The sequence below is a fragment of the Choloepus didactylus genome, chromosome 4, assembly GCF_015220235.1.
Source record: "Choloepus didactylus isolate mChoDid1 chromosome 4, mChoDid1.pri, whole genome shotgun sequence".
Taxonomy (NCBI): domain Eukaryota; kingdom Metazoa; phylum Chordata; class Mammalia; order Pilosa; family Megalonychidae; genus Choloepus; species Choloepus didactylus.
Window position 1 is genome coordinate 69,312,382 of NC_051310.1, and position 22,603 is coordinate 69,334,984.

The 22,603-nt window shown below is 41.1% G+C and overlaps 1 protein-coding gene across 3 annotated transcripts in view; it reads left to right on the top strand.

The window, feature by feature from the left end:
* GABRB3 (gamma-aminobutyric acid type A receptor subunit beta3) overlaps positions 1-12,788 on the top strand; it is a 255,256-nt gene extending 242,468 nt beyond the window's left edge. For 2 of the 3 annotated variants that reach the window (XM_037832818.1, XM_037832819.1), the window contains one exon: positions 8,180-8,521. In XM_037832818.1, coding sequence (XP_037688746.1) covers positions 8,180-8,521 — 342 coding nt within the window. Of the gene's footprint in view, positions 1-8,179 lie in introns of all 3 variants that reach the window. The other variant, XM_037832817.1, reaches the window with a different exon arrangement.
* Positions 12,789-22,603: the final 9,815 nt, after the last annotated feature.

A 22,603-nucleotide genomic window follows, 5' to 3' on the forward strand; every position in this document is an offset into this window, starting at 1 on the left:
ACATTCATATTTTTAAAAATCTTAATTGTAAAATTTCTAAATCTTAAATCTTAAGGTTTAAAATCATCATACAAATGCACGTAGACTAATTTTAATCACATATTCTGTGCTTTTAAAGCTAAGCTTTAAAAAAATTGTTCCTTACTGCCCCTAAGAATTTAGTGGTGATTTTTAAATAGGAAGAAACCTCCCAATAAGTTTAGATCAGTTGATATGGATGAATTAATGTGAAAAAAAATCACAAATTTTATGCAAAACAGAAGTGGCACTATAACACTCCAGTAGCTTGATAGGCTACACATTCCTTTTCAATTACTGAGTCATTAATTTACAAAGATATTTCTTGGGAGTGGTTATCAGTGTGGCTCTCTATGTTAAAAATGGCATTATTTTTGAAACAATAGACGCAAGGAGGCCCTTTCCAGGTTATACATGAGAGATGAAGGCTCAGGGGTGCAGTTTTTCCAGGACCGACAGCAACCAGACAGAGTAAGGCTTGTGCTGTCACTGTCTTCCTGAGACCACCTCAGTTCCCACCAAAGCCTGCCAGGGGGAGACTGTGAAGTCACGGCACTGCAGGTCACCAAGCAGGGCTTTGGCATGGTGATTGTTGACCCTAGTGTAACACAATGAGTAGATTTTCCCTGTATTTATTCCTTATACAGTATTGTATCTTAGTAGTCAATTATTGAATGACAAGATTTTTCTCTTGTTCACTTAGCTTCTTCTCAAACCTGTGATAGGTATCATATAAGCCCTGCCCTTAATTTATTTGTGCAGAGCCTCTATTTGTTCCTGAGTTGTTTCTGTACCCAGGAGCTAGTTTTTGGTTGGAATGTGTAAATTATTGTCACAAGCCTTGTAGTATTTTGCAAGTTGATCAACTGGTATTTGAATTTCATGAGGTGGCAGAAAGTCGTAATTTTGTCAGGGAATGGGAGCCGCAGACTTGGCATCTGTCTTCTTACTAGAGAGCAAGGTTTATTTTGTCACATGAGAAATAATTTCTTATTCTTCTAAAATGAGAGTATTTTACTTATTTAGAAGCTTGAAGGTAAGTAGAAGATGAGATATCAATTATATGCCAATCTGGTGGCAAACTGTAGGGAAAAAAAATTCCTCTGTCATACATTCTGCAGTAGAATATCTTTGAGTATTTGCAACTCTCAAAGTTATAGAGCAGGAACAAAAACTACATTGAAATCAATGATTCTTGTTATAGTCTATGTGAGAAAAAACCCTTCAGAATAAAGAGTATTAATTAAATAATTTAAAAATTGCATGCACCTGTCATTCTATACAGAGCATTTCAGCTTTGCATTTCACCTGTAATGTCCATCTAATTTCACTTAAATTCTACATAATAGGAAAAGATTAGCATCTCTTTTGTAAATATTTGTTAAACATGTTTGATTACAAAGATTTAACTGATTTTAATAACCACTTCATTCTCTCAGAAAAATGTAGTAATTTTAGTGTAAAATTTTCTATATATTGGTTCATGTTTAATATTTAAAAATAAAATTAAAATAAAACAGCCAAGCTATTTTACAGCAAGATGTTATTAAATCAGTATATAATCAGATTCCTTCTAACACTAGAATAAGTGTTACACACCTGCATTATTGTTTTCATTACAATAAGTCTTTGCCCACTCTGAATAAGGAAAATTTAAAATGTTATTGGTTCCTGAGACCAGTCTTGCATGAGCTATTTCTTAAACTAGCTACAACTAGCCATAAGTGTCCAAAGTATCTGAGAGCACTTTAATTTTGTAAATAATAATGATGTTGGTAGGGAATGGAGTAGAGGAGATTTGCCTTCCCTCAGTATAGTTCTCCTCTCTTAGATTTCAGGGGCGCAGACAGTAGATTTCTGCACTTACAAGGTTGTTTCCCAAACCCATGACATTCCCTACAAAGGACTGGAGAAGAAGGGCATCAACTCATGCAATTTTGTCACCAAATCACAAAAAATCGACTCAATATTCAGTTGGCCTTATCATTATTATTGTTAATTATTTGCATCTTCTTCTCTCTCCCTGGACTGTTTCTGAAATCACCATATAAGTTACAATCTCCTCGCCATCAGTTTTTCTGTTCTTTCTCCCCACACTCCTTTTCGTCCACGTTCTCCCCTCCTTAAGACCTAAGCCAAATGCTCTCCTCCATAACGTTGTCCTGGCCTTTTTCCTCCGACTTGCCCCATCTTGCCACCATCGTTCCCTGCTCCAAGCAGTTGGTTTGGTCCTTGCTGTCTCAACTTCCAAAGCCTGTGATCAGTGCCTGTTCAGTGGCATGCCGCTAATATTTCATGTACCCACCATGTCTTCAGTAACCAGCATCAGGGTCTTTGTCCACCAAAACACCCACACATGACTCGAGCATGGTAAATAAGTCATGCAGATGGGTGAATGGGTACTTACATGGGTTAAGGAATGAGTGATATTTGTCCTCAGTTTGCTCCCACTGAACTGGTATGTTTTTACACTTCTCTAGCAGGAAGAGAGGAGAAGGTTCATAAATGAGTCTTTTAAAAAGCGAGGTGAAAGTATGAATCATTAGGACTGTCAAAGTTTGTCTGAATAAACAGGTCACAAAATACTTCCCTCCATTCATTTAAGAAAAGACATTTCTTTATTTGGTATTTCTTTGAAGTTGCTAATTATAATCCCCTGGATTTTGATAAAAGGCACTTTTCGGATGGTATTTTTGATAACTAGAAAAAATGGTATTGTCAGCATGTGTTTTAATGTGTTTAAAAGGCAATATGTGGTATTTTTAAAAATACATTTGCTGGCTATTTGAAGCACTCATCACTAAACTCCTAAGGTCAAGGACTATTTCTTATTCATGTCTGAGGCCCCACACCTAGCACCATGTCTGGAACATAGCAGGTGTACAGTATTTTCTTTCTTTAATGAATAATCATAAAGAAACTGGATCCTGGCAGCTTTGTGTGCACATCTCCACTGAGACACCCCATCTTTCTATGTGGAGAGCTGGGCTCTTCATCTTGTGATTTTATTCTATATAAAACATTAAAGAGGATGTGGACAGTATTTTTAGAGCTGAATCATATTTTCTGATTTTTCTACCATCAGGAAAGTAATTTCATTCTTCTCAGATTCTAATAGGCAGTCAACCCCTCTTTATTATTGAAAAGAATACAGTTTACATTATCACTTGAAAAAAAAACACATCAAAGTATTGGTAATTATTCTCTGGCCCAACTTAAGATAAATTTTAGATTTAAACTTATGAGCCTCCCATGTAAGTTGATCTTTTGAAAATGTTGGACATTTAAATAAAATCTAGTTTATTCAGTACCACCTCAATTTATTCATTTTCTTTAAGGGATAGCCTAATAGGTTTTCTTTTATGACTCAAAATCAATAAATGTGTTGGGGCATCATGTTTATTCACTCCAGTACTAGAATAACTGAATTTATTAGATCATCCTGGTCAACAGCCTCCACCAATCCCCTGTGTGATGCTGTTCTTTCACTTACCATCAGCACTGTAGAATGTGCTGGAAGGTGATGGATTCAGTAAAGGGGGTTCTCCCCTCTGGAGTCTTGCTTTTTTTTAATGCAGTTTTATTGAGATATATTCACAAACCATACAGTCATCCAAAGTGTATAATCAGTTGTTCACAGTATCATCATATAGTTGTGCATTCATCACCCAATCAATTTTTTGAACATTTTCATTACTCAAAAAAATAAAAATAAGAATAAAAATAAAAATAAAAGTAAAAAAGAACACCCAAAACATCTCATACTCCTTTCCTCCCTCCCCTTATTATTCATTTACTTTGTGCCCCCCTTTTTTCTACTCATCTGCCCACACATTGGATAAAGGGAGTGTGAACCACAATGTTTTCAGTCACAGTCACGCTATATAAGCTATAGAGTTATATGTTCTTCTTCAAGAATCAAGGCTACTGGGTTGCAGTTCAACAGTTTCAGGTATTTCCTTCTAGCTATCCCAATACACTAAAAACTAAAAAACATATAAGGATAACCTCCAGAATGACCTCTCAACTCCATTTGAAGTCTTTCAGCCACTGAAACTATTTAGTTTCATTTTTCTTCCTCCTTTTGGTCAGGAAGTCTTTCTTAAGCTTACGATACCAGGTTCAGACTCATCCCCAGGAGTCACGTCCTGTGTTGCCAGGGAGATTTACACCCACTGGGAGTCATGTCCCATGTAGGGGCGGAGGGCAGTGAGTTCACCTGTCAAGTGGGCTTAGGGAGAGAGAGAGAGGCCACATCTGAGCAAGGAAAGAGGTACTCAGGGGATGACTCTTAAGCATAATTATAAGTAGGTTTAGCCTCTCCTTTGCAGTGACGAGCTTCATAAGGGCAAGTCCCGTGGTAGAGGGCTCCGCCTACTACAATGGTAGTCCCCAGTGCTTGTGAGAATATCAGGAATTCCCCAGGTGCAGAAGTTTAATATTTCCACGTTTTCCCCCAGGCCCTCAAGGGGGCTTTGCAAATATTTTTTATTCTCTACCAGATTACTCTGAGATGTATCAGAGTTTCACACTAACCTGTACAAACCAACCAGCTACCCCGCCCCCCACCCTTATTCAAAGTTCCAAGTAATTATGATGTTTTAATAAACTGACCTGGAGTCTTGTTTTTAATGTTCGATTGTGTAAAGCCACTTCTGCTAACCCTTCCGTGCTGCCTCCCTGCTGCCTCAGGGACTGGCTGTCCAGGGCACTCAGAGCAGGTTCACATCACCACCCTTCTTAGCGACAGTGAGCCACTCCTGCCTCCCCCAAGGGGACATGGCCTCCAAAGGCAGGTCTGGACACTTCTACTCTCTCTTCTGGCCTTACATACGCTTTTCTCTCCTTCTTCAGCTACACTTTAATTTATCTGCTGAGCTTTTTCTCCCTCATCCTCTTTGGGAAGCAGTCTCCCAAACCACCAATCCTTTACTGGCCCTGAAGATCGGCAAATGGACTTCTGTTTTAAGGCTTTTGCAGGGAAAGTAACAAAAAAGACCAAACGTAAGTCAGAAGTCCAAACTCTTACAAAGATCTCAGATTCTTGGTACTTTTGGAATTGAGGCACCATTAGGATTCTTCCTTCCACTGGATAAAAAAAAAACAACAAAACATTAATATTCTTCTGTTAATGCTCTGGGGACAACTTGTCTCCAGGAAGCCCTTCTGCCCAGCATGTTTGGTGCAGCAGATGTGGGAGAGAAATCAGTGTCATCTTCATCCATGCCCCTGTCCGAGCCCCTGCAGGCTTCTGTAGTTCATCCTATGGAGATGTTGCCCCCTCTGCATAGGTCTGCGTTGTGGCCTCCTACCCTAAGGACACAGTCTTCCTTTCCCAAGACACCTTATTATCCTTCCTGGGGCTGCTCGGGAGGGGTGGGAGCAGCACGACAAGAGGTACCTGGGATTTGGTAGCATCATTTAGGAAGCCTGAGCTTCTGATGAATGAGCCCTAGGGCTCTCCAGCCTGTGCTAATGGGGTGTCCACTGCTTAGCCATGCATCGGCACATGCAGCCCTGGGCCAGCAACCCTCGAGCCGATGTGGGTGTCCCTGCAGGGAGCCCAGAAAACCAGGAGGCTGTGGGTGGATGGGAGCAGCATGGTGAACATCTGTCTCTGTCCTTCCTCCCCATCTTCTCATCTGCTGGGTGATGGAGGGAGCTGCTACTGCGGATTCCTGAGTTCCCTGGTTGCGCCTGGAGGAGATGTCTGGATTTGTTGCAGAGGTGGGCACAGAAGCATTACTGACACCTCTGGGTAGTTCTCTTCCAGACACATATAAAGAGGTCAGGGCCAATGCCTACTGATTACAGTCCCTCCCTTCAGTTTCTCCTCTCAAAATTTAACTTTTACTCTTTATCCTGCAGCTAGAGCCATGTTTCAGAAATATGTTACTTTTTTACTTTGAAATCACTTTTGCCTCCCATTGCCTGAAGGGTAATGTTGAAATTCTTTAAGCTCATATACAGAAACCTTAATGCCTTAATTCTAATCTTCTTTCCCAAGGTTCATCGCTGAGCACAGTTTCCTACTGTGATAAGATGAAGGGAAGATGATGACGATAGTGGTAGCAGTAGCCCCGTCTATTGAGGACTTAGCATGTGCCAGAAACCGTGTGTTATGAACCCATTGTCTCCAGGACATTAGTCCCACTCAGTTAGTTTGCCTTTTTCAAAACTCTCCCAACCTTTGCTTGTGATGATCTTCCTGCCTTCTCCCTGGAAAATTTCTACTCATCCCTTGAGGCCCCACTCAAATGACATTTCCCTCCTAAATTTTCCCTGTTACTCCTGTGTCAGTTTTGATTGCTTCTTTGACAGATTACCACAAACTCAGCAGCTTAAAACAGCACCCCTTTATTATCTCACAGTGCTGCAGTTCCAAAGTCCACATGGGCTTGGCTTGGAGATTCCTTGGAGAATCTCACAAGGCTGAAATCAAGGGTCAGCAGGGCTGTGTCCCCTTCTCGGAGCTTGGGAGGAATCTGCTACCAGGCTCATTTGGGTTGTTGGCTGAATTTGGTTCCTTGTGATCTTGGACTGAAGTCCCCGTCTCCTTGCTGGCTGTTGGCTGGGTGTGGTCCTCGCTTCTAGAAGCTGCTCGCAATCCTTTTCACACTTTGCAGCTGGCCTCCACAAACAAAAGAGTGGGTCAAGCCTCCCCATGCTTTGAACCTCTCCTTCTCCTTCTGCTGCATCTCTCTGACTTTCTCTTCTGCTCCCAGCTGGAGAAAGTTCTCTGCTTTTAAGGGTTCCCGTGATTAGACTGGGCCCACCAGATAATCCAGGATCATCTCCTTGTGTTGAGGTCCATGACTTCATAATGTCATGTCTGCAAAGTCCCTTTCACATGTAGGGTAACACATTCATTTGTTGAGGGGAATAAGACATGACACCGTTATCACACCTGTCCTTTGCCAAGTGTAACATTTCCAAATCATGCTGTGGGCATCACAGAATCTTTATTGACATCTTTTTTTCCTAAAGCTTTGCTGGCCCCTGAGTGCTTCATTCTTTTCTCTGGGGTTTGGTCCCTACTGCAGTCCTGGGACTGTACAAAGCTCTGCACACATCCCTGCTTGTTTTGAGTGGGAGAGACTCTCTTCCTATCTCACCTCCTACACATCTAGTTTAATGTCTTCAATGAAATTTGTTGGCCCCAAATTAAAGTATCAATAAATTATCCACATCTAGTTTAATGCCTTCAGTGAAATTCATTGAACCCAAATTAAACTATCAGTAAATTATACTTCCTCAAAATAATTAATTTTGTGAAAGCCTCATTGAGGAAGCTGTAGACACTTAATCTAGTTCCATAAGAAAGGGGAGAGAATCCTCGGACAAAGAAGGGACCTGCAGTCCAGGGTGACTGTGGGGTGGGCCCCAGAGGCCCTGAGGGTGGTTGGTAGCCTTCAGAAAGGAGTCACAGCTCCCTGGGGACCCTGAGCTTCAGGTGTGTTCCAAGGAGTGTTCTGTAACAGACAAACGGCTTAAGCACCCATCAGCATCAAATAGTTCTGAAGCTGTATTTAGCACAGAATAAAATGTTATGATTTTAAAATTTAGTTCCTATGTGGGGGGGACTTTAGTCTGTTTTAAATATAGCCTTCTGCCAGGACCAGGGCTGGGTGAGGAGCTTTTACCCGGTGGGTGTCTGGCTTACGTGTGCGTCTATCCCTGTGAAGTCATCAGAGTGTCGTCCTGCCACAGGAGTGTTTGTTTGCTTGTTTCTCCAGGTATCTTATATCATCAGAAAAGGGGATAAATTGAGTTTCAAAGAAGAATGGAAGAATAGGAGAGTATATGTGTAGGAAATGGTTTTAACACTCAAGTTAGCATCTTAGAAGACATTAGTACATTGATTTTCTCTTCAGTAAGGACTTGTATCCAGAATGTAAAATTTCAACATGAAAAGGCCCCCTTATTTTTATCAAATCTTCTAGTGAGAATTTTTATATCAAGGAAGCAAAATCTCCAAACAAGCAATTAAACCTCCGAAATGACATTTTCCAATAAAACAGAGAGCCGAGTTTGACAGATGTGCAATTTCCCATAATAGATGTGATATGATCGTGTGACATAGCATGCCCTGGGTTTGCATATGGAAATTAGATTTATTGGCATTCCAGTCATCTAATGATGTGAATTTTCTTCCATTTAGGTGGATGCTCACGGAAATATTCTGTTAACGTCGCTGGAGGTTCACAATGAAATGAATGAGGTCACAGGTGGGGTTGGTGACAGCAGGAATTCAGCAATATCCTTTGACAACTCAGGAATTCAGTACAGGAAACAAAGCATGCCTCGAGAAGGGCATGGACGGCACATGGGGGACAGAAGCCTCCCGCACAAGAAGACGCATCTACGGAGGAGGTCTTCACAGCTCAAAATCAAGATCCCTGATTTAACCGACGTGAACGCCATAGACAGATGGTCCAGGATCGTGTTTCCATTCACTTTTTCTCTTTTCAACTTAGTGTACTGGCTGTACTATGTTAACTGAGTGACCGTACTTGATTTTTCAAAGACTTCATTTAACATTGAGTGAAATATTACTCTGCCTGTCCGGTTTTTATACCTGTACACACACAGACACACACACACAGACACACACATATATACATACGCAATTGTATATATATGTGAACTTTCTCAGCATATATATAAAATACACGTGTATATGAGGATGTATGTGTATATGTTTATGCACACAGGTGTAATTGCCATGCGTGTGTAAAACAAATACACATACATATATACATTTTGCAGCTACGGACAATTTAACACAGAATGCATATTGAAGAAAGTCATAGTTTTTTTCTTTTTTTAATTGAAAGGGACAAGCATCATCTAAATATTAATGCCTTGAGAATGAGGGCGTGAAACACAATATCATCCCACGTTGTGTCTTTTATTATCATAAATTAGATGTTTTAGTTTAAAATTCAGAACGAAACTCTTAGTTAATCTTCAGTAACTCACACAGTGGTACTGCTAGTTTAAAATGAGTCACACACTTCATGTCCTCTCTTTCAGTTTAGTAAGCAAAGACTTTTTGGCTTTTTTTTGGTGATGGGTTTTGTTTTCATCAGGCGTGTACTTTCTCTGTGACGGTTTGTTGGATGAGGCGATCCATGGGCAGCACGCTCACCTGCCATCTTAAACGTAGGTAGAACCCATGTTGATGTTTGAACATCTACCTTTTGAAAACCCATCGGGAATGAATGGCATCTCATTGTAAGTACTCTAATGTACAGTGTGTTTTTTTGTTCACTTGGAGTGGATCCAGCTTAACTGTCACGTGGGAAAACCGTAGCACATTTTGGCAATGCTTAGTTGACCTTTCAATCTTTGAGAATGTGCTCTACGTTGCATATGGATTTCTAGGCCTGATATCTAACGGGAAGGATAGACGTCTCAGGTTATTCGTTACTCTAAGGTAAAACCACCTAGAATGATTCCCCCCTTGCATTTACATCATCAAGCATTCTTATAACATTGTGTGTTAATATGAAATATATTTGCATAATATGCATATATATGTATATTACCAAGATTTTGTTTCTTATGCTTGCTACCATGGCAGCATGTGATGTCGCATTTTTCTTTATGGGATGTAACTACTTTCTATTATCTAGACTTAAGATTGAAGCTGAAACACTTCTGCTATTCAATTTCATGCCTTTTTTTCTGTATCTGACTTTGCCATAAGCATATCCAACTCCTAGACCAACTAGGACGCTGCAGGTACACAGCCAGTCCACACCGCACATCACCCAGAGACCCGTGATCACCCTCTCGAGGCTGAGGAGAGCAACCTGTCAACAAACCCGGTCACTTTCGGTTCCTTCCGATCCGCAGCCTCATCAGTATTTGGACTTTTTAAAGCTCGTAGAAACAAGACAAGGTGCACTGGTTTCATAGACGCAACCTTAACTTACTATTTAGATGAGATCTTTCTAAAGAAAAAAAAAAAGAGATGATATATTTTTTGTAAACAATATTTCTATCACAGGCATCCATAAACTGAAATGACTGCAGTCGTGCAAACAAGTGTCACAGTAAAGTTAAGCATTTGGAGAAAAAAAACAAGCAAAATATGCAGGAAAGAACTACTAAATTAATATTTTACCCCAAAATGATACCTATGCCTCACCCCCTCTTGTTCTACCCAAAACCCAAAGTCGAGTCCAGTCCTCTAGTGTGTGGCCCTGGTTTGCTCATGCACACAGGCTCCTCTGGAGGATGTCTGTGGGGGTGGATGATCACACAAGCTGGCCACTAGTGGATCTTCCTTTGGTGGCCTCAGCCTTTTATTTGTGATAGTCTGTAACAGTTCAAAACCCACTATTAGGCTAAACAATCCACAGCGTCTCATGCTAGAAACAATGACCGACTTTTACACCCCCTTCCTTACTTCATTCCTCTCTTTCTTCCAAATCTTTCTCCAACTGCACTCTCTGGTTTTATATCATTCTGGAGACTATCCAGTGATTTGTTGGCCTTTGGCTTTTCTCTGACCATTTTTTTTTTTCCCATGGGTAAAAATGGGGGATCCTAAAAGTTGAACAGATTGGGAAAAACCTTGTAAGTGGCCTTATCATTGTTAACATGTTAAAGAAACAACAACAAAACATTTGTGAAGACCTTATCCCTTTCAATACTTCAGGTATCTTTTTCTGTATCCAGTGACTCAAGGTGTGACTCCACATGCAGAAGAGTGACCCCAAAATGCAAATGAACACGGACAAGAGCAGTGAATACTCAACGTAATTGTACAATTTATAATATTCAGAACTGTGACATTAATTCTTTCTGGGAGAAAAGTGATTCAAGAACTTTTTTGATGTATAGTTGAGGTACCCAAATAACAAAGGCAGAGACCCCATGGGATTCCAAAGAGATGCAGTTCTACTTTCCAGGGTTTTCTGGATATAAATTTGCATGGTATAGTCATAATAGCTTTTGAGCTTTTTATATGCATTTGGCACCAAGATTGGGATCCACAACTTTGTAGACACTGCGATGAAGTTAACATATTAGCTATACTATAAATAGTGTTTGTAACTACACACACACACACATATTCACACATACACAAAAATACATACATATATTCTGTAAAAAAAAAAAAACAAAACTTTTTAAGATCCTTGGGTATGTGTTTGCTTTACTCATCTCAGAAGAAAATTACTTTTCTTCTAATAAAATTATTTGATAGCTTCTCCATTTTTAAAAGTTGTGAGACATACTGAGAAGCAGGACTTCTGACTGTGCTAACAGAGGAGAGCTGAGTTTGGTTCCCTGTTTTGTTAAAATGACCTCTCATTACCCCACAGTAGTAATCGAGCCGGGGAAAGAGCCATGTTGATGAATTCTGAAACCCAATTTCTGGCATTCATATGAGGTGGCTGTTACCCACTTCCAGGCATGTTGAGTAAGGAGGGACTAGTTTAATTGGAGATATAATGAGATTTCTTTCTCAACATCTGAAAGTAATAAAGAGTTAATTTTCTAAGTAGCCCTGTCTTTCCAAAATGCTTGACAGGGGCTCAAAATGTACAGAGGAATCTTGTTTTGACATGGTTTGCTCTTACCCAGATTCAGATACACTTTAAAAAATTCAAGAGCCCAACTACCTGAATACACACAGAGAAAGACGGATGGGACTTCATTAATCTTTACAAGTGGTATTCCTGTTCACCAACCCCAGAACTGTAGAGGGGTTTCACTGTCTATACCATGAGACACCCATTTCCCCCTGAATCCTAAATGAACCAGAAAGTGAGTCCTAATATAATTCCCATTAGGTTTGAAAGTTACACAAGCATCTGCAGTATCGTGTGTTTTTAATGCCAGCACCGAAAAGTTTGGCATTTTCTGCCATCACATCAAAGGCACTTCTCTTCTGTACACCATGGAATTAACATTTTCAGCAAGGATATCCTCTTGGAGGTGATGCCAAACAAGATTGGGACTGGCTTTAAGGAGACAGGTACACTGCAGTCATAGGTGTGCTTTTTCAGCTTCTGGTAGATAATTCCATTGGTGTTTGTCCCACCCTGTTGTTATAAGAAAAGGATGTGTCCAATTTTGAATCTCCTGGCTTGAAAGTATAAACCATTCCATAGTTCTTATTTTAGCTCTCCACCTGAAAACTGGCTCATATTCTTGGCCATTTTATGTAAGCAAAACGGAACCATTGGTGAAATATTTTGTTACTCTTTGAAACTGACTCTGGCTCTTAGTGTGAGTCTTCGGTCAGAGTAACACTGAATTGTGGGGCATAAAGCTGCCCAGGTGAATTAAATTTTCCCAGGACACTAGCTAGTGTGCCTTGGATTGATTACCTCTTCTACTGCATTGAAAGGTGCCATGTTTTCCTGAAATACTCAATTCCCAACACCTGGGTAAATAGCAACCTCCCAGAAAGTGACTCACGTATCACACTCCTCCATCCGTCCATCCCCTGAACACGTTTTGTCGTTCCTGTCCCACATTTTTACTTCACAAGTCGGTGGGTGTATTCAAGGTAAGTACAGGGTCGTTTTAGTAGGAATAGACGATTGCTGTCATGATCAATTCCCATGCTGATTTCATTTCATTGTAAAGATAAATTAAAACCCAGTTTTGCTTAAGCACATTGATGTAATCTTTTGGTATTATTTGACATGAAAAAACACAAAACAACAAACTTGAGTGATAGATACAATATGAATCTTGTTGATGAATGAATTCAAATTTATTAAAAAAGGACTAACTGAGTTAAATGTGAAGACTGTTTTTTTTTCTTCCTTGGCTACGTGTTGTTGGAATGGGGTGGTTATTTTAATTCTAAGCATTTTTATTCGCACATGACCATTTGGGTTATACTGAAGGTAAGAAAAATATAAGCCTAAAAATAACTGCATGTGAAAACCAACTGAACCATTTTTATGCATTTTTCATTGTGAACGCTAACATAAATACATAATGGTGATGACTTTCAAAGTATGAATTAACAAGTAGACAGCAAATTTCAAAGAATGCTATAGGTTACAGTTCCACCTTTTCAGTTATTTCCTCCTAGCTATTCTAATACCCTGGCATCTAATATATATATACAAAGTTTCAGTATTAGTAATCCTTTTTTAAATCCTATCTTGACTGTTTCTACCACTTCCTCCCATTTAATCTCCATCCTCAGGGGTGTCTAGGCAGTGAATAACGTAACTTGTTCATATTGAAAGGGGGTGTCGACAGTATGGGGAAGGAGGTTGCATCTAATTGATGTTCTTAAAGAGGCTGTTGTCTCTGGGTTTTAGGACTTGTCTGGCATAAGAACACTCTGGTGGATTTAAGTTTCTGTGAACCATTTTTTTTTTTTAATCACAATTTCCTCTGAACTTCAAAGGCCAACTAGAAACAGAGATCCAGCTTATCCCTGCCTTCAAGTAAGCACTTTAAGAGAGAAATATTCTTATATTAAAGTCAAAGAAACAACCTACTAATGACCTCCTGGAAAAGGTGCTATTGGTCCTTACTCTTTTATTTTTTAATATTATAAGGCAATTTCTCTTGCTCACTCTTCAGTGAAAAATGACAAAAAGACAAAAAGATGTCTCAAAATGAATGAATGGATGAATAATGATGAATTCAGATCCTTGGACACCTCAAACCCAGACAAAACTGTTTTGAGAAACATTGAGAAATATTTCTCTAGACCTCTGGGTGGGCTGCTGGCTCACCTGTAGATACATTAAAAGGAAAGTTTCCCACAGTGGTTATTGCCAGTCTTAAAAGATGCCTTCAATCATTTAGTATTTCATGGGGGGTTATCTTCAAATTTATCTACTGTAAGCAAAACTACACGAATTTAATTATTTCTTTCCAGGTCCTGTTTTATTTCTTTTTCCATCTCTATGGGAATTTTTTTTTGCACCATTCTTCTTCTACTTTTGGACTCTGACTTAGACATATTTCACTTTAATTCTTTGTCTAAGGCCAGAAAATCACTTTGGGAAAATTTCTCACTTGCTCCACTAGGCTAAAACAAAATTCATCCCGATGACAAATTTTGACTCACAAGAACCCTGCAGAAGAAAGACTTTTCCAATGTTGACTGAATTTCTGAAAACTTGAAAAAAAAAAAAAAAAAAGGCATCCTACTTTGGATGAACTTTTGATGAGCTGAGAAACCATCACTGCCAGGTCATACCCAGAAAGCCTCTCCCAGAGCTCTACTCCCTCCCTGGTCCCACTGCTGCCCCTGCTACATGCATTCTTGACACCGTTTTACAATTCTCACTCTACCTCCTTGACTCGCTCTAACAGGATGGAGATTTTCAACTTTCCTTTGAATGGGGAAAATATTCTTTAGAAAAGATTGACTCTTTGGAACCCATGATAACATTTCTAAACCAGCCATGTGTTATTGAAGCACTCCTAGGATCCATGGTCCTTGCTTGATGGGTAAACAGATTCCGTTTAGAATCAAATGGCAAGTGCGTCAAAGCGTATTTGTAGGTAAAACTTAGTTCATTGAAATGGCAGCTTAAAGCATGTCTGCTATGAGTCTGAGTGCATGTGTGTATGTATCTTGAAACCAAATAGGAAACTGTCTGGTGGCCTTAGAGGCCAGATGATTGCAAGAAAAAGTCTTTACAATTTGAATTTCCATTTCTTATCTCACTGGGTTTAGTCAGTTGTCTCTTGGCTCTCCATTTTTTTAGATAAATATATGAACACTCCTATCCTTCCATCTGTTTCTCTTCCCCCTTTCCGCCTCCCACCTTCTGTTATCTGTAACTACACTTTTACTTTACTTCTGCATTATCAAGGTTGAAAGCCTGTAATCATAAAATTATATTTTAGCATTTAATAGTATGTTTATAGATTGATTAAAAAAGTTGAAACTTGTGAACAACCCACATTATTGAGTTATACTTTGTAAGGCCAGTTCAAGGGCTAAGTTTATTCATTTAACCTTAAAATAATAAAGGTTGGAAGAAGAAAAAAGCAGAAATACCAAAGTTGAGTTTTTCTGCCAAGAAAGTGAGACCCACTGAGGGCATGTGAGGGAAGAGATGTCACGTCAGCTGCCGTCATCAGGGTTAGAGCTTTGGCATTCAGCTCTTTAAAAATATCTCAATCTTCAGGGTTTTGCTTCTAAATTAATTCTAAATGTTGAAAAAACAGTTTAAAACTTTTATATTATTTAGATTCTATAAATACCATTCAAAACTGAGTTTTCTTTCCTTCCTTTATAAGTCCAGTGTCACAACCTTGTGCTATTTGAAGAACATTCTTAAGGTCCAGGTCAAATGAATTTTTTTCTTATTCTCTCTGTTGATTCAAACCATGAAACCTTATATTTTCATCAAGACTCACCTAGTTATAACCCTTCCTTAGCACCCACGATCACCCATTCTGAGATTCGTAATTTGTGTTCAATTTTGAAAATGGGGAAAGAACGATATACTTTCTTGGCCATGTAACCTAATATTACCCACCACCTTATTATTAAATTTACTTTTTGGTGTTCTTTCCATTTTTCTTCATGAAGATATTCTTCTTGGAGTTGACTGGCTTCCTGCTGTAATTAGGACTGCTTATGTTTTGGATATAAATCAGCAACATCTATCCTGATTCCCTTCCACTGGACTCCCTTGTCTCCCCCTTCCTGGATTTTTCTTTTATTTTGCCAAAGTTCATCCTTAGTAAATGTCTCCAGGAAGTGTTTATGGTGCAGAAGGCTTTCTGAGGCTGGGTATATCTGAATTATTTCCTTGGTCCTTTATGCTTGATTGGTAGTTTAGTTTGATACTGATTTGTGGATTGAAATTTAATGTCCCTAGAACTTTGAAATCATTGTCCAATTGTGTTTTGCATTTTTATTGTGGTAAATTGTATACAACATAAAATTTGCCATTTTAACTATTTTTAATTTGTCCTACTGTACTTTATCATCCAGTGATGCTGATAAGTTTGATGTCAACCAGATTATTTCTTTTTAGATGACCTCATCCCAACTCTTCAGCCCCCTCCCTGGCCCTGGGTTAAGGGAGCTTTTATGCCTTTATCTTTGTCTTTATAGTATTCCAAAAGGGTATTTTTTTGTGTAAGTCTTCTTCATTTTTTGTTTTTAGAACTGGGTGAAACTTTCATTCTTAATATCTACATATCTTCGCTCTAACTACTTCTGTTACTGTTGTAGAAAATTTTTCTTATTTTCCTTTAACTTTTTTCATGAACTCCTACTAGTCATATTTTTCCTGTAGTGGTTTGATCCTTTATAGCTTATCTTTCTCTCCTGTTGAAGGTTTTTGTCCATTAACCATGTGTTCTGGGAGATTGATTTTATCTTTTAACAATTCTATTTAATTTTCTAACAGCTTTCTTGATGCAGGATTGACATACAAAACTGCAAATATTTAAAGTGTACAATTTGATAAATTTTGACATGCGAAACCATCATTACAATCAAGTTGGTGAACATTTTCTTTCCCTGAAAAAAGTTTACTTGTGTCACTTTGTAATACTCCCTCATCTGTCCGGCGCCGCCCCGCTCGACCCCTGCTCCTCTGCCGGCGAGGGGAGAAACAAGGGATGGGGAAAGAGAGAGATGCAGACCACGCAAACCGATCTGGCTGGAATTCACGACTCGAGCCACACGATGGTTGTGAGAGCAATTCTTTTACTGAAGCTAGACAAGCATTCCTCTGTTACAGACTACCACGCGTGGCAGAGTGCCTCGCGGGGGAAACAGCCTCGATGCGGCCGTCAGGTACGGCTCCTTGTGGGCTGTCTCCCCGAGCTCTGCCCGGGAACTTTCTTATAAACCTTGCGTGTATCCAATGGGCTAACGCCACGCACACAAGCATGATTGGTGAATACAGCGGGTGGTTACATACATCAGAAACCGGAAACGGGATGCAGGCGCCATCTTGGCTCACTCGATGGGCGGGGGCAACTCCAGAGCAGGTCGCGGCGTGTCCACTAGGCCCTAACTCTAGAGCAGGTCGTGGCATGCCCGGGCATGTCCGGGCATGTCCGCTAGGCCCCAACTCCAGAGCAGGTCGCGGCATGTCCACTAGGCCCTAACCCGGAAAGCGGCTCTCCACATCTCCCCCTTTTTTATATATTTCAACCCAGTGTCTCCATTGATGAGTGTACTCCCGTGGGCTTGAGTGACCCACTACATGTTTTGGTGCTTTGGGGAGTCTGGACTAGGCCCCTGCCATCTCACGGCGGAACCTCTGGCACCGACCAGAATGCTTACCTCATATAGAGACCGGAGAGCCCGTGAGCTGGAAAACGACGTGACTCTCCCTACAGTACTTCGCCTCGTAACTGGGGAAAGATAGCTGGGGCAGGAGAGTGGCAACCAGCGTCAAAGGCGTCACTAGGCGTCTCTGTGCAATGGCCAGAGCCCTGTGCGGCCGCAACCAGGGCCCCGCCTAAGAGACTCGCCTGAGACAAAATTAAAGACTGCTGGAACTACCTGCTAAATCCAGGATATGGCCATGGACTTTGCCGCGAACCCTGCCCCAGAGCGCCCCACCCCGAAGGGGATCGACCAGTCGAGTGCCTGCTGTCCAAAGTGAGGGAGGAGTAAAAGGAATCAACGATAGTTCAGCGAGGTGGGGGCTCAGCAGTGACAAGGCGTTCGGTCAATTGTCGATGGCTTAGCTGCTACAGGCTAGGTGAAGGAGTCATAGGCGGGGGGAAGTTCAAAGTTCAACAGTTCAGAGAAGCCGGAGCGCGATGTTGGTGCGATGCTGTTTTGACCGAGAAAAGCCTCGTGGTCGTCGAGTCGACCGATGGCGACGGGGTCGTGGAGGTTCGGCTGGCCCTCCGGAGCAGTGGTCATCAGAGGTGGCGAGTTGCTGGTAAAAGATAACATCAGCTTGTTTTCTTACTAGTTGGACGATTCTGCGAATAATGCAGGGTCCTAAAGCGAGAGCTAGAATGATTATTATTAGGGGGCCAAGAAAAGGAAGGATATATGGGAGGATGGGAGCGAAGAAACTGGACCAATAACTGGTAGCCTCACGATCTCTTTTGCGCTTTTCCAGTCCCTCCCGGACCTTCTTTAAGCTGTTCTCTGCAAGGCCTGTGGTATTGGCATACACACAACACTCTTCCCCTAGGGCGGCACAGAGGCCTCCCTCTTTGAGAAGAAGAAGGTCGAGACCTCGGCGGTTTTGAAGCACCACCTCAGAGAGGGAATTGACAGAATTTTTAAGATGAGAAATAGCATCTTGTAAGTGACGGATATCCTCGTCGACAGCCGCCCGGAGGTGAGTTAGGGCAGAACTTTGGCCAGCTAATGAAGCAATTCCGGTGCCAGCACCTGCAAGACCTAGGATTAAGGCAATCGTGAGGGCGGTGATGGGTTCTCGCTTTTGCAGAGTGGCAGGAACTGCAGTTGTTTCCAGGCGGAGGAAGAAGTCTTCCTCACTGTGGTATAGGACCCTAGGGATAAGGACAATCAGGAGGCAAGTTTCGTTTTGTTCCTCGAAGACATTCGTGCTGATACAGGGGGTAAGTCCTGTGGAGGAGCAAAGCCATTGGGAGGAGTTGTGGGGAACAAGAAACTTAGCAGAGCTGTTGGGAATCGTGTAGCTGGCGCAGGCTGTGAGGTTGGGGGAGTTACCTGAGCGAGGGCGGATGCACTTTCCTGTAAAGGAGACTTGATGAAAGGTTAGGGGGATAACCGAGGCACTCCAATTGCATCCCGGGGGGTTGTCTTCTGCACTGTCCGAAAAAGAGAAGTTGGAGGCGATGGGTTCATACAGTGAGGAAGAGGTGGAGAGGCAAAGCCAACAAGAGGAGGTAAGATTGGGGGAGGAGACCTTTAGTGAGGTGAAGGCTGCCTGGATAAGGCTGAGGAGGGGAGAGGAGTAACGAGAGGGGGGCAGAAAAGATTTGGGGGGCGGGAGAGGTTGTGGTGGTGGTGTTGGTGATGCGTTGTTTGCATCTGAGGTGCGGCTGGTTGAAGCTAAGGTGCGGCTGGTGGGCTGTGAAAAAAGGGGGTTAATGACTTTATTAGGACCGATAGCAGAGGGGTTTTTTAGTACAGCCTCCTTTTTTATTAAAATAAGGGAACCTGGGTCGCCTCCTGGAACGTAAATTCGGAAGCCCCAAGTTCGACCGAGTAGCCAAGAGGGATCAGTAGGAAGCTGCACGGTGAGCATAAGCTTTTTTGGGCAGGTGAGAAACTCAAACAGACCGTCTCTGGATTCACAGCTATTTGCAATTTCAGTAAGGGTTAGATAACGATCAGAAACGGTAGGTTTCCAGCCTGTGGCTATTGTTTCACACCCCCAGTAAGGGCAGTAATAGTCCTTTGGGGAATTGCAGTACGATTTTTCAAGATTTGCTTGGGGACACATGTAATATTGGGCCTGGTTAAGACTGGTAGGGAAACGACCTGGGGAGAACAGGTCGGAGGCGTAAATGGAAAAGGAGGCTTGCATAGATGTATTGGTTCGTACAATTATGTTATCTTCCCACCGCGCTAGTGTCCATTTCCAGGACTGGTGGGGTTTGGCCTGGGTAGAAACAGAGAAAGTAAACATGACTATTAAAAGGGAAACCAAGCTCGGGTAGGGGTTGGGATCACCGTTCCTCCCTTTGGACGACAGGGAGGCGGTCAGGATCATTCTCATCATCTTGCTGGTCATCTTGCTGATCATCTTGCTGATTGTCACCAGCATTGAAAGTTGGGTCTCTTGTATCATGTTGGGGTTTTCCCAATTTGTCAGGCTGCAGCTTCTCAGCGCTCTCGGGCGTTGACACGGTTCTCACCAATCTCTCCGGAACCCACACTGGTTGACGTCCTGGTTCCTTCTCGCGTTGATCAGGCGCGGGAAGTCCACCCTAAACCCGATGCGCAGCGCTGCTCTCCTCACGGAGGGACCGTCGAGAGCGAGGCAGGAAAAGGAGCGTTCCCCGTACGGGCCACCACTTGTCCGGCGCCGCCCCGCTCGACCCCTGCTCCTCTGCCGGCGAGGGGAGAAACAAGGGATGGGGAAAGAGAGAGATGCAGACCACGCAAACCGATCTGGCTGGAATTCACGACTCGAGCCACACGATGGTTGTGAGAGCAATTCTTTTACTGAAGCTAGACAAGCATTCCTCTGTTACAGACTACCACGCGTGGCAGAGTGCCTCGCGGGGGAAACAGCCTCGATGCGGCCGTCAGGTACGGCTCCTTGTGGGCTGTCTCCCCGAGCTCTGCCCGGGAACTTTCTTATAAACCTTGCGTGTATCCAATGGGCTAACGCCACGCACACAAGCATGATTGGTGAATACAGCGGGTGGTTACATACATCAGAAACCGGAAACGGGATGCAGGCGCCATCTTGGCTCACTCGATGGGCGGGGGCAACTCCAGAGCAGGTCGCGGCATGTCCACTAGGCCCTAACCCGGAAAGCGGCTCTCCACACTCATCCTTCTAGACTCCCAGGCTTTTCCTGGGTGACAACTGATATGTTTTCAATCATTATACATTAGTTTGTATTTTCTACAATTTATATAGGTGGAATCAAAATGCAGTACTCTTTTTTTCATTCAGCATAATTGCTTTGAGATTCATCCTTGTTGTTATCAGCTGTTCACTATTCTTTATTGTTGAGTAGTGGTCCATTGTATGGATATACCACAATTTTATCCATTCACCTGCTGATGGACATTTGGGTTTTTTCCACTTTTGGGGTCTTACAAATAAAGCTGCTATGATCATCCAGGTACAAGTCTTTGTATAGACATATGCTTTCATTTTTCTTGGATAAATACCTAAGAGTGGAATACCTAGATCCTATGGTAGTATGTTTAAATTTTTATGAAAACAACCAACTGTTTTACAAAGTGATTGTATCATTCATATTTCTACAAGTGATGTATGAGAGTCCAATTCTCCCACATAGTCTTCAACACTTGATATGGTGAATGTTTTCAGTTTTAGTCATTCTAATAGCTGTATAGTTGTATCTCATTGTTTTAATTTGCATTTCCCTAATGACTAATGATGTTGAACATCTTTCCATATGTTTATTTGCTGTCTGTATGTGCTCATTAATAAAGCATCTTTTCAAATCTGCCCATTTTTAAATTGGCATGTTTTCGCATTGCTGTGTTTTCGTAGTTCTTGATATAATCTGGTTAAAAATCCTTTATTAGATATATGCTTTGCAACATTTTTCTTGCATTCCACAGCTGTCATTCTTTTTATAGTTTTTCAAAGAACAGAAGCTTTTAATTTTGGTGCAGTCCAATTTAACTTTTTCTTTTATGGATAATACATTTGATGTTGTATTTAAGAAATATTTTCCTAACCAAAGATCACAAAGATTTTCTCTTACCTTTTCATGTTAGTTAACTTTTATGTATGTTGTAAGGTATGAGTCAAAGTTCACTTTTCTACATATGAATAACCAATTGTTCTACTACCAGTTGTTAAAAAGGCTATCTTTTCTCCGATGACTTTCCTTTGCATCCTTGTTGAAAATCAGCTGTTCATACATGTGTGGTTCTACATCTGAATTCTGTTTGGTTCCATTGATCTATTTGGCTATGTTGAGATTATTACCACATTGTTTTGATTAGTGTAGTTTTATAATAAACCTCAAAATCAGGTATTATTAGCTTGCCAAATTGGTTATTCTTTTCAAAGCTGAATTAGATTTTCAATTTATACATGAAACTTTTCTTGGAATTTTATTGGTATTGCATTAAACCTATAGATTGATTTAGGGAGAACCCATATCTAAATGGTGTTTCGTATCCTGACCTATGAATGAGGCTTATCTTTCCATTATGTCAGAGTTTCTCAACCTTGGCATATTGGCAACTTGGACTGGATGATTTTTTGTTGTGGGGAGCTATTGTGTCCCTTTTTAGGACTTTTAGCAGCACCCCCACCATTCCCCACTAGAAGCCAGAATCACACTCACTCCTCTGAGTTCTGGCAAACTGCAATGTCTGCAAACACTGACAAATGTCTCCGGGCACACAAAATCATTTCTGGATAAGAACCACTGCAACACATCTTTTTAAATCTATTTCTTTTTGCAATGGTTTGTGGTTTTAAATTTACAGGCCTTGCATGTATTGTCAGGTTCATCCTTATATATTTCATATATTGTACAATATGATAAATAGAAGTTTTAAAATTTCTGATTGTGGCTACTATATAGACATTGATAGACAATTGATTTTTGTGTATTGATCTCGTATCCTGAAATATTGCTAAAATCACAAATTAGTTTTAGTAGCATTTTACAGATTCCAATAGATTTTCTACATAGACAATTTTGTTGTCTCCAAATTGAGATCTAGTTTTTGCTTTCCAATCTGGGGCCATTTATTTCTGTTTCTTGCATTATTGCACTGGCAGGAGCCTCCAATACAATGTTGATTAGAAATGGTGAGAACATTCTTTCCTATCCCTCATCTGAGAAAGCATTAAGTCTTTCTTCAAGTTGGTGTTAATTGTAGGTTTTTCATAGATGTCCTTTATCAAGTTGAGAAAATTTCCTTCTATTCTTAGTTTGCTGAGAGTTTACTTAAGGAATGGATATTAGACTTTGTCAAATTCTT